This window comes from Kogia breviceps, chromosome 2, assembly GCF_026419965.1.
Source record: "Kogia breviceps isolate mKogBre1 chromosome 2, mKogBre1 haplotype 1, whole genome shotgun sequence".
Taxonomy (NCBI): Eukaryota; Metazoa; Chordata; class Mammalia; order Artiodactyla; family Physeteridae; genus Kogia; species Kogia breviceps.
In genome coordinates this window covers 158,974,610-158,987,137 of record NC_081311.1, presented here as the reverse complement: position 1 = coordinate 158,987,137, position 12,528 = coordinate 158,974,610, and the positions used below count along the sequence as shown (strand labels likewise).

General features: G+C 39.9%; 1 protein-coding gene across 3 annotated transcripts in view; it reads right to left on the bottom strand.

The window, feature by feature from the left end:
- The window catches only part of MYO1B (myosin IB), a 183,070-nt gene that overhangs the window by 90,098 nt on the left and 80,444 nt on the right, over nt 1-12,528 (bottom strand). For all 3 annotated transcript variants that reach the window (XM_059052028.2, XM_059052027.2, XM_059052026.2), the window contains exon 4: nt 6,748-6,842. In XM_059052028.2, coding sequence (XP_058908011.1) covers nt 6,748-6,842 — 95 coding nt within the window. The remainder of the gene's footprint in view (nt 1-6,747; nt 6,843-12,528) is intronic.

Genomic DNA, 12,528 nt, shown 5'->3' with positions numbered 1-12,528 from the left:
AAGGAACATAAGAGATTACTATGAACAATTATATGCCAACAAATTAGACAACCTAGAAGAAATGGATAAGTTCCTAGAATCATGAAGAAATAGAAAATCTGAACAGACCGATTACTACTAAGATTGAATCAGTAATTGAAAACCTCCCGAAAAGAAAAGCCCAGAACCAGAACTATCTCAAACTCTTGCAATACAAAGAAGAGGGAACACTTCCAAACCCAGCTTTACCCTTATACCAAAGCCAGATAAGGATACTACAAGAAAAGAAAACTATAGGTCAATATCCTTAATGAATATAAGGACCAAAATTCACAACAAAATACTAGCAAACTGAATCCAACAGCACATTAAAAGGACCATATACCATGATCAAGTGGAATTCATCCTTGGGATGCAAGGATGGTCCAACACATGCAAATCAATAAATGTGATACCTCACAGTTAACACATACATCACATTTTAATAGAATAAAAGAATAAAATCATATGATCATCTCAATAGATCCAGGAAAAGCATGTGACAAAATTCAACATCCTCTCATGATAAAAACTGTCAACAAATTACATAAAGAAGGACTATACATCAACATAATAAAGACCACACAGGACAAGCATGTAACTAACATCATACTCAATGGTGAAAGGCTGAAAGCTTTTCCTCTAAGATCAGGAACAAGACAATCCTCCCCACTCCTATTCAACATAGTACTGAAAGTCCCAGGCAGAGCAATTAGGCAAGAAAAAAGAAATAAAAGGCATCAGAAAAAGAAAGGAAGAAGTAAAATAGTCTGTTTACAGATGACAGGATCTTATGTACACAAGTTCCAAAAGACTCCACCAAAAAGACTGTAAGAACTAATAAACTAATTTAGTAAAGTTGTAGGATACAAAATCAACATACAGAAATCAGTAGCATTTCTTTATACTAACAATAAACAATTTTAAAAAGAAATAAAGAAAATGATCCCATTTCCAATAGCAACAAAAACAATAAAATACTTAGGAATAAATTTAAGCAAGAGGTGAAAGATCTGTATACTGAAAATGATAAGACATTGGTGAAAGAAATTTAAGTGACACAAGCAAATGGAAAGCTATTTCACATTCATGAACAGAAAGAATTAATATTGTTAAAACATCTGTACTGTCCAAAGCTATCTATAGATTCAATACAATCCCTATCAAAATTCCAATGGCATTTTTCACAGAAATAGAACAAACAATCCTAAAATTCATATGGAAGCACAAAAGACCCCAAATAGCCAAAGCAGTATTCAGAAAGAAGAACAAAGCTAGAGGCATCATACTCCCTGATTTCAAATTATACTACAAAGCTATAGTAATCAAAATAGTATGATACTGGCATAAAAACAGACACACAGATGAATGAAACAGAATCAAGAGACCAGAAATAAACCCATGCATAAGCAGTCAACTAATATTTGACAAAGGAACCAAGAATATTCAATGGAAAAAAGGCAGTCTTTTTAATAAATGGTGTTGGGAAAACTGGATATACACACATGTAAGAGAATGGAACTGACAAAAATTAACTACCACCCACAAAAATTAACTCAAAATGGATTAAAGACTTAAATGTAAGACCTGAAACTGTGAAACTTCTAAAAGAAAACATAGGGGAAAACTCTTAGACACTGGTCTTGGCAATGATTTTTTGGATATGACACCCAAAGCACAAACAACAAAAGCAAAAATAAACAAGTGGGATTACATCAGACTAAAAAGCTTCTGCACAGCAAAAGAAATGATTAACAAATGGAAAGGCAACCTACTGAATGGGAGAAAATATCTGCAAATAATATGACCAATAAGGGGTTAATATCCAAAATACATAAATAGTTCATACAACTCAACCAAAAAAACCCCAAACAATCCGATTAAAAAATGGGCAGAAGACCTGAATAGACATTTTTCCAAAGAAGACATACAGATGGTCAATAGGCACATGAAAAGATGCTCAACATCATTAATCATCAGAGAAATGCAAATCAAAACCACAATGAGATACCACCTCACACTTGTCAGAATGGCTAATATCAAAAAAACACAAGAAGTAAGTGTTGGAGAGGATGTGGAGAAAAGGGAATTCTTATGCACTCTTGGTGGGAATATAAATTGGTGCAGCCACTATGGAAAACAGTATGGAAGTTCCTCAAAAAATTAAAAATAGAACTACCATATGATCCAGCAATACCACTCCTGGGTATATATTCAAAGTAAAAAAAATTACTATGTTGAAGCGATATCTGCATTCCCATGTTCATTGCAGCATTATTTACAATAGTCAAAATGGAAACAAGTAAGTGTCTGTCTATGGACGAATGAATAGAGAAAAATGTGGGGTGTGTGTGTGTATATATATACACACACAGGTGAATATTGTTCAGTCAAAAAAAAAAAAAAAAAAAAAAAAGGAAATCCTGCCATTTGTCACAACATGGATGACCGTGAAGGCATTATACTAACTGAAATAAGTCAGAGAAAGACAAATACTGTATGATCTCACTTATATATGGAATCTAAAAAAAAAAAAAGACAAATTCTTAGAAACAAAGAGAAGAGTAGATTGTTGGTTTGGGAAGGAAAAGGGAGAAACGGAGATGGGTGAAAGGTGGTCAGAAAGTACAAACTTCCAGTTATAAGATGAAATTCTAGGGATCTAATGTACATCAGGGCAACTACAGTTAACACTGTATTGTATACTTAAAAGTTGCTCAGAGGAAATCCCTGGCGGTCCAGTGGTTAGGACTCTGCACTTCCACTGCAGGGAGCACGGGTTCGATCCCTGGTGGGGGAACTAAGATCTTGCATGCCATGCAGTGAGGCTAAATAAAGAAGTTGCTAAGAGAGTAGATCTTAAAAGTTCTCACCACACACACACACACACACACACAGAGGTAACTCGAAACAAAATTTTTTAACAGGCCAAGGGTTTGATCCAGTTTTCAGTTTTACAGATCATTCTGGAGTCTGTGAAAAAAAACTGTAGGCAAGCATGGAGGAAAAGAAGAGACCTGTTAGATATTGCTACAAACAGTCCTCAAAGGAAGTAATGGTTGGTGGCTTGGTCTAACCAAAAAGGAAGAAAGAACTTGGCATGAGATATATTTTAGAGGTAGGGTTGACAGGATTAGAAAATGGGATTCATGTGGAAGATACAGGAAAGGAAAATATCAAGGATGACTGTTACATCTCTAGCTTGAGAAACGAGGCTGATGGGTGGTCCCATTTATTGACACCAGGAAGTTTGTGTAGGAGGGTAAAATCAAAAGTTCGGTTTAGGGCATGCTTAGTTTGAGATGCCTTTGAAAGACCACATAGACTTGTCAAGCAGGTACTGGATGTGTAAGCTGGGAGACAAAGTAAGAGGTACTGAGTGGAGTGTACCGTTTAGGAGGCAAAAACATAGTCTGAGACTAGTTGTGACCCCCCTAAAGAGAATATAGAAAGATAGGGAAAAATGATCCAGAACTAATCAACACAACAACTTTTTCTTTTTCTTTTTGGCCGTGCCACGAGGCTTATGGGATTTTAGTTCCCCGACCAGGGATCAAACCTGGGCCCTCGGCAGTGAGAGCTCAGAGTCGTGACCACTGGACTGCCAGGGAACTCCCCCAAATTAACTCTTAATGAATTAACTATATTTCAATTTTCATTTGTCAGGATCAGTCTTTGTCCTGGTCCAATTCAGTATTTTTGTCAATTTCTTAAATTAAGACACAGAAGGAGGCTCGGGTTGGAGGATGGCATTTATTCAATCATTCAAACATGTAGCGATTGCCTAAATGGGTCCCAGGCATTAAGTCAGGCTATAGGGACACAGAGATGAAGAAAACATAATCCCTGCCTTAAAGAGACACTGGAGGCTAGTTTAAAAAAAAAAAAAAAATTACCAACAAGGGCAATGGGTTTAATGGCACTCAAAAAGAATCATGTTCAAAGTATGAAGATACAGTTTAGCATAGTGGATAAAAATGGTGCTATGGATTAAATGTTTGTGTCCCCCTGAAATTCATACGTTGAAACCTTAACCTCCAAGATGGGGCCTTCGGGAGGTAATTAGGTTTAGATGAGGACATGAGGGTAGGACCTCGGTGATGGGATTAATGTCCTTATAAGAGGAAGAAGACCAGAGCCGGCTCAGGCGCACTTTTAAACTCTCTCCTCCCATGTGAGGACACAGAGAGAAGTCCTCACCAGGCACCCTGACTGGACTTCCCAGCTTCCAGAACTATGAGAAGTGAATGTCTGTTGTTTAAATCACTCAGTCTCTGGTATTATGTTACAGCAGCCTGAGCTAAGACAAGTGGGGTCTCAAGGGCTATACATCTACCTACGTTCAAGATCCCAGCTCTGCTACTTACTCACTGTGTAAGTTTAAGCAAGTTGTTTAACCTTTCTGTGGCTCAATTTCCCCATCATAAAAATGGGGATAAGAAGAATACTTATCTCATACGTGAAATATGCTAACCGCAATGCCCAACACATGGTAAGTGCTCATGTATGTTAGCTACTATTATTATTTCCCAATGGCATGGTAGTGGTTCTATGGGAGGGGACAGAATCATAAACAAAAGATTCTACATGTAGGCTTAAAATAATTTTGTTGAACAATACCCAACTGAGAAAATCTGACCAAACAGGAGTTAATATACAAGAAACCTATCACATCTTTCTCGATGAAAAGACCAATATGAGTCAATACATGTACCACATTAATAGAAGTCTAGTATCCACATTAAGAGGGCAATAGTTTCACAATAACCAGGAGCAACTTTGAATTCTGTTTACTTCTTGGGATGCAATTTTATAAAGCATATTGACAAACTGGGAAGATTCTGGAATAATATGACCATGACAGTAAGGAAACTGGGAATGAGATTCAATCCTCCTGTTACATGTTCACATAAGCAACCTTACAAGTGTACACCTCACTTCACTACACTCAATGTTTTGTATATACATTGTATGTATACATGTATACCTTTAGATGTATGTACATATATAGTGTAGAGCTATTGTTTATCTCCTGTACTGCACTATAAACTTGACAAGGACAGGAATGGTGTCTGGCTCACCGATGTATCACTAGTACCTACTATAGTACCTTTCACCTAGTAGGTACTCAGGAATTATTTCCTAGATGAATGAATAAATGAATGTGTATCACATGAGAAATTTTTAAAGGAAAGGGATTTTTAGCCCTAGGAAGATATGATGGATGACTTCAAAGAATTAAGTGATTGTCCTGTAGGAGAGAAAGTAGACTAATTTGGTAAGGTCCCAGACTGCAGAGTTAAGACGAATACATAGAGGCAGAATTCACCTCTAGGTAAGGAAGAACTTTTGTTATCAAACCTGTGTGATGAAGTCCATAGGCCGCTTTACAAAGCAGTGAGCCCTGCATCACTACAAAAGGAGTTTGGCTGTCCCTGGGGAGGACCCTACACTAGATGGTCTATAACTAAGATCCCTTCCAATTATATGAGTCTGTGCTCTCTGGTACCTTAGATTCTTACATGCCACTCTTTTCCCTTCCATTTCTGCCCATCCAGAGCCTAGAACCTGCACAACCTTGCAAAGAAACAGTGCACTATGTCTCCAAAGGCTCCGGGAAGGGAGCTGGACACATCTTATCTAGCCATTCTTTCTCCAGCTACTTTGAGGGGTAGGGAAGAGGTACTCCTTAAGAAATTGGAGGAAGAAATAGGTATAGAAAGAAAAGCCATTTCAGGGGAGACAGAGAGACTTTAAAGGCACAAATCTAACTAAAGGCTAATGAACAAAATAGACTCAGTCAGTTGACTGAAATATCCACGGGGGATTTTCTTCTCTTGAGCATCAGGAAATCAAAGTTATTAATCTGATAATTAAATAGCCAAGTAAAGTTGAAGCATTTAAATCCCACTTTGGCAAACTAGCAGAAATTACCAATGATCAGAGTCTTATCTATAAAACAAGAACATCTTACAGATGAACCAGTTATGAAAATACTATCCTCCTCCTTTATGGACTCATCAGTTCCATCAAAGAAACCTAATGACAACAGCGGTTCTAACCTGTCCAAGTTTGGACTCAGAGATCACAGCTCTTTTGAACGTTTTCCAGGTAGCTGGGCCTTGTGTAAAATCACTTTCTCACTCAAGACAATCACACAGATTGCTTTTATTAAAAGCACAAGGGAAAAAAAAGCACACTCCCTCCCCATTTGAGGGGTTGTTTTATGGGGAGGTTGCCAGCCTGTCTAAAAATGTGTACAAAAATCTCAATTCTTCAGGCTTCAGAGGAAGACTTTTCTACAGTGAAATCCAGCATTTTCCCGGTGCCCTCCCTCACTTTTTAGCAGAGATAGTCTGTGGTTGTGGGATCTCCAAACCCAAACAGCCTGGCATTCCTTAGGGAAGTGGTGAGACCTTGCACTAGACCTTGGTGTCTTGGAGGGAAGGTAAAAGACCTTGAAGTACGCAGGAACTGCAACCGAAAGGTCTAGAATCCAGAGACTCCCACATTGGTTGGAACCTTTTAGATAGGTGCCTGCTCCTTCATGTGAGAGATGAGGCAAGTCCTTCCTGGAGGAGAACATTCCAGGATCCTAATCACTAGCCTTCCCAGCATGAGCCCTGTAAGCTTCATGCTAATGAGGCTGCACCCACCCGCTCTGCCATCGTCATTCTGTGCAGTGTTTACCCTACTATAGTAGAAAGTAAGGTTGTCCAGTGGCCTTACCTGTTTTTCCTGCTCCGCTTTCCCCAGTAATCAGAATACACTGGTCTTTATCTTGATCTCTTAAGGATCTGTATGCTTCATCTGACAGGGCAAAGCTGCAGGGGATAATGGGAAAAAAGTCCTTAAAATTCAGCTCATTATTATGTGTTTATCAGATATAACTAACTACAGGCTCTTTAAAGGGTCACTGATACGCTTTAGATAGAAAGCTGAGATATCACATTTTATTTCCTTCAAATTCTTAAATAAATAAATAAAGCTATCCATTCTTTGTGGCCCGTGTTACCTTCTCCTATGCATTCTCTCTTAACTGAAACGGTACTGATGTATTGTACTCTAAAGATATAGAGTACATGTCCACATGTCCACAACTGGATAATGTTGCTATTTCCAGGACAATACACTGGAGTTTCGAAACAATGAGAAAAAAATTTGTTCAAACATTAGAAAAATGTTATCAAATACCAAATAGCTGATATTACCATCACTAAGCTAAACAGAGAACTACTGCCTTCACAAACAAGATGGTTGAAACTGTAAGGTCCACCAGAGGCAGGTGGTACTATAGGTTTGCCATGGTTCTTGTCCAGTCCTGTGTGCTCTAGGATGACAAAGGGCCCCCCTATCAAGAAAGTCCTCATGTTGACCTTCCCCTCCTCAAAATTTACTAACAAGGTAAATTTTGCTCCCTCTAACTAACTGAAAAATAATTTTGACAATAAGATACTGTACTTAAAATAGAAAAGCTCCTCTTCTAATTCATTTATCAACAAGTACTTATTGAGTCTACCTTATGTGAAGAACACGCTAGCTAGGAATGCAGGGGAGAGAGATACAAAATAGAAAATAGGTTAAGTGCAAGGAAAAAGATATATGTAAAACATTGCAGAACCAGACAGGGCCCTCAAGGGGGTAGGCCTGTGGAGTAGGAGTATCTTAAGAGGTAGAAAAACAGCCCTAAAGAATGCATTAGCAAGACAAAGGGCTTTTAGGCAAAAACAAAGGCCAAATATCCTAGGAGGTGGGGTAAAGGGTTTAAGCAGTTGCGAGCTGCTGAAAGGCAAAGCCTGAGGAGTGATGCGCTTAGAGAGATGGGCAGGTTCCAAATCAGGAGGATAGAGGTGATCGGGAGCCACCCAGAGGGAATGTAAGCAAGAGAGGGACAGGATCACATAGTAATCAGAGAGTAACTAGAGCTAAAAATAGCAGCATTTACCCTGGACCAGCACGGTTCCCAGGCTCTTCATATTTAATCATTTTAAATCTCACAACAAAACTACTACGAACAAATTACTATCAATCCCGTTTTCAGATGATGAAATTGTGGCAAAAAGTGAAGACAGAACTTGCCAAGGTCACGCTGGCAGTGTGCTCTCCACCACTGGGACACACCACCTCCGCGTTCCGGACAGAGATCACAGGGCCACAGAATGGCCCTGGGATACAGGAAGAGTGTCAATTCAGCCAACCAGACTTTGGCTTCTCTTCAGGAAATGTGTGGCGCCATTAATAATGACAATGTACGGAGCACCTTCAATGTGCCAGGACCTGAATGAAGTGTTCTCCTCTTCATAATCAGATTTCATCCTTACAGTAGCTCTGTGAAGTGAATGCTACTTGCATCCTTACAGAAAAAGGATCCAATGAGACTGAGCGGTGACATGACATGTACAAGACCAGGACAGTCGTAACTTGAACCCAGAAATCCTGTGTATCACATTCTTCCCCTCTCCTCACATCCTCTTACGATTATCGGTGACCTTATCCTCTGGCTGGACCAATGTGAGGCCCCCAGAGAGTCACCACAAGCCTTATTTGTAACTGTCACATTAATGACTCCATCCAAAGCCTTGCACGTAAATATACTCATTTGTTGAATGAACATATAAAGAAAAGGAAAGAAAGGGACTTTTTCGAGTAACATGTTGCTTTAGCTTGCTTATGTGAACAATATACAGTGATCTCTTTCCGTCCAGCGTGTCTTCCTCACCCTCAAATCCCTTCAGCCATCCCCCTAAGTAACCAGTGCCTTGCTGTGTGCCAAGGTCGACCAGTGCCAAGGTCGCTCAGTGGCCTCCTCCTTCTCTAGTGTTCTCCGAATCCCCGAAGGAGGAAGCAAGCATCCCCCCTCTGCGCCACTGCATACTGGGACAGCAGACCAAACAGTGAATCCCAGAGGCAGACGCATCGTGGATGGACAGGGTTCCCTGGGCCCCAGACCCTCAACTTAACACCTACAGGACCCCGAGCAAGTCACTCACCCTGGCTGAGTTTTCTTCAGGTTCAAAATTTTAAATGTAGCCACGGACTTCCACTTAGAGGATTAAGTATACCTGTATGAAAGCACTTTAAAAGTGATCAAGTCCTGAGTAAATGTCCAATGTCCTTCTGTATCATAATTAGTTATGCAGACATCTTCTGATCCCTTACCAGAGTGTAAGCTCCTGGGGGCACAGCCTTTCTGTGTAATTAATCTTTGTGCATCCCACAGAGCTATGAACATAAGACATCGTCTATACAAAAATACAAATGAATGAATGAGTGGATCCTCTCAAGTATCGACAAAGCCCCTACTGGACTGCACTCCGTAAAGGGTGGTGCACAGGAAAGCCATGTCTTCTATGACCTTCACAAGGGGAAGGAGAGCTTTACCTGGATTCCTTATTAGCCTTCCTCCCTCCCACTTCTCCCACCTCCAGACAATAGCTCAGTGATGCCACTGTCATTTTCATCATTGGCAAGAAACAGAGGAAAGCATGTTACGGCAAATATACAAATGAACTTTTCCAACCGTACACATTTGCTGACCTCTTCATGGGTTAACACAGGCCTTTCCCCATGCTCCTAAGACTGCAAGTTAGCTTTATATATTACACTGTTTTTTTTTTTTTTAATTTTTAATTTTTAATTTTTTTTTTTTTTTTTTTTTTTTTTGGTGGTACACGGGCCTCACTGTAGTGGCCTCTCCCGTTGCGGAGCACAGCCTCCAGACACGTAGACCCAGGGGCCATGGCTCACGGGCGGCATGTGGGATCTTCCCAGACCGGGGCACGAACCCGTGTCCCCTGCATCGGCAGGAGGATTCTCAACCACTGCGCCACCAGGGAAGCCCTATATATTACACTATTACTAGATCCCAAAGGATGCAAAATGACTTCTAATGTGAATAACCACGTATGATTGTGCGTGCACTTATATATGTGTACACACACACACACGACGGTTCAGAAGATCACCAAATGACCCTGGCATGGGTTTATTTCAAGTCAGAAAAACACCTAGCTTGAACACTTACTTTCCTCTTGTCCATCTAGACAGAATACTTAACTGCTGTTCCCCAAACCGGGCTTGATTCATCTAACAAGGAGTATATTTTAATTTAAGATAAAGGCTAAAAGGGATAGTTATTCTGTCAGGACTCTGGAGAGTCCCTCATTTCAAACTGCCATGAAAATTTACCAATTAAAGTAGTTAAGCACTGGGAAAATTGGCCCAGACTACTAGCACACGCATCTCAAGCAGAGCACGTCATCACACTTATTTCGTATAAACACAAAAGATCTTGACTTCGCTTAAAAATGACAAAGGGGCAGGCAGGTCCTGAAGGACACCAGCTCCCCTCCCGATCTTGTTCTCTTTCTCTCTGGCGATGTTAGCATTTGCCCATCACCACGGCCCACATTTATAACTAAACTGAAACCACATGCCAGTCTTCCCAACCACTCTATAATTAAGGAACTTAAATAAATCTTTAGAGAAGTTTCTACTTAAAAACAGTTGTGACCCATATGCTTCGCATTATTTTGTGAGCGTGTCATCATTGTGATTTACCACACACAAAAATGAATGGTTTATTGAACTATGATGATGATAACAACAGGCAAACATGGTTTTCATCTCACCACATCAAGAGCGGGGTTTTATCCACTCTGTCTGTCCTCTAGTTGAGCTCTAAGAATAGCGACAGGCTGACGTTTGAGTGTAAGTCACCCCTTCATTTCCAGATCAGCTAAACGGCTGTTCATCGAGAGCCAAACTTTCCCCAACACCAAGCATGTTTGCTGCACGTCTGCAAACAGCTGTATCTATCGTTTTTAGGTTTTGGGAGCTTGGTTTGGGGCTCATCTGTTATGTTCTGTCAGAGCAGAAGGTTGGGTTTCATGTTCAAAATTATCTAGTAGTTAGTGTTAATGTTCCTTTTCCACCTTATTTCTGTCCAGAATGTTAATCTCCACCATGGCCCTGCTTTCGTGGGCATCAAGGGTGATGGCAGGGCTTCTTTCCCCCAAACTCCAAGCTCTCCACCCTGCCATTTCCTTTCTAGGTTTCTTTCACCTACTGTACGAAGCAGAAAAGATGATGTGACACCCAACACATCGCCCGCCACCGCCTAAAGCTTATGCTTATGTTCTCCCAAGCAGCCCCCTACTTTTCAGTCCCTCTGGCTATCTTCTAAAGAGGCGCTTGAGGAATCACTCTCCAAAACGGTCAAATCCGTTTGAGGACTTTTAGTTTGTCATCTCCATTAGCCAAAGTGCTTAACAGAACAAACTTGGTCTCAGGAAACTCTCCTGAACTTAGATAACTGTTTCTACCTTTCTGTTTCTGTCTTTTTCTTTAAGAGCTCTCTCAAAATGGTGTTCCCTTTCATTCAATCCTGAATCCTGGAATACTTTCAAATCACACTAGGGAAATTCTGCTTCTGAATTTAACCCTCTTAAAATAGCTCTGTCTCAAAATTCTCATCTACACCGAGATCTACAAATCTCAACTATTTCTCTCCTTTCTAGCTCTGGTTCGGCCCTAAAAACTGTGGGTTTTTAAAATTAAGCAACAAAAAGTTAAGTGTTTTTAAAAAAAATTCCTAACCTCTAAGTGAGCCACCAATTCCTAATTTCATACTAAACCCGATTAAGGGCTAAGATAGTCCACAGCAAGGACGTGGAAGAGAAGGAAAAGGAGAAAGGGAATTGTGTGTGGTGTGTTTTGCACAGTAACCTTGAGGTCTGTTTGTTTATTTGCTTGTTTGTTTTTAAAGGAGAGGCACAATGCTGGACTTCCTTGTAAAATACTATTGCAGGTATCTGTACATCTATAAATGTCTCATATTCTCAATTCAGAAACATTCACTCGCTTGAAAAATATCACCCTGTTAAATTAGTGTTATGCCCTTCCGTGAAACATTCATCCTATCGTATCTTAAGGGAAAACGTCAGGGAAAATAAGTCTTTATACTTCTTTGTTACAAGTAACTATAACTTTTTTTATCCTGGAAAGCTTTATTACATTCTTGTCCTATGCCAGTACAGGCATACCTCATTTTAATATGCTTCATTTTATTGCACTTCCCAGATACTGTGTTCTTTACAAATAGAAGGTTTGTGGCAACCTTGAATCAAGCAAGTCTATTGGCACCATTTTTCCAACAGCATTTGCTCACTTTCACGTTTCTTGGTTGGTCCCATTTTGGCAATTCTCACAATTATTTCAAACTTTTTCATTATTATTACATTTGTTACAGTGACCTGTGATTCCTGATCTTTGATGTTACTATTATAACTGTCTTGTTGTTTTGCATTTTTTATTTAATGTATGTACACTTTTCTTAAAGATATAATGCTGTTGCACACTTTATTGATAGACTACCACACAGTGTAAACATAACCTTTACATGCACTGGGATACCAGATAATTCTTGTGACTTGCCTTATTGAGATATTCACTTTATTGAGGTGGTCTGGAACTGAACCCACAATGCCTCTGAGGTGTGACTGTGCAAAC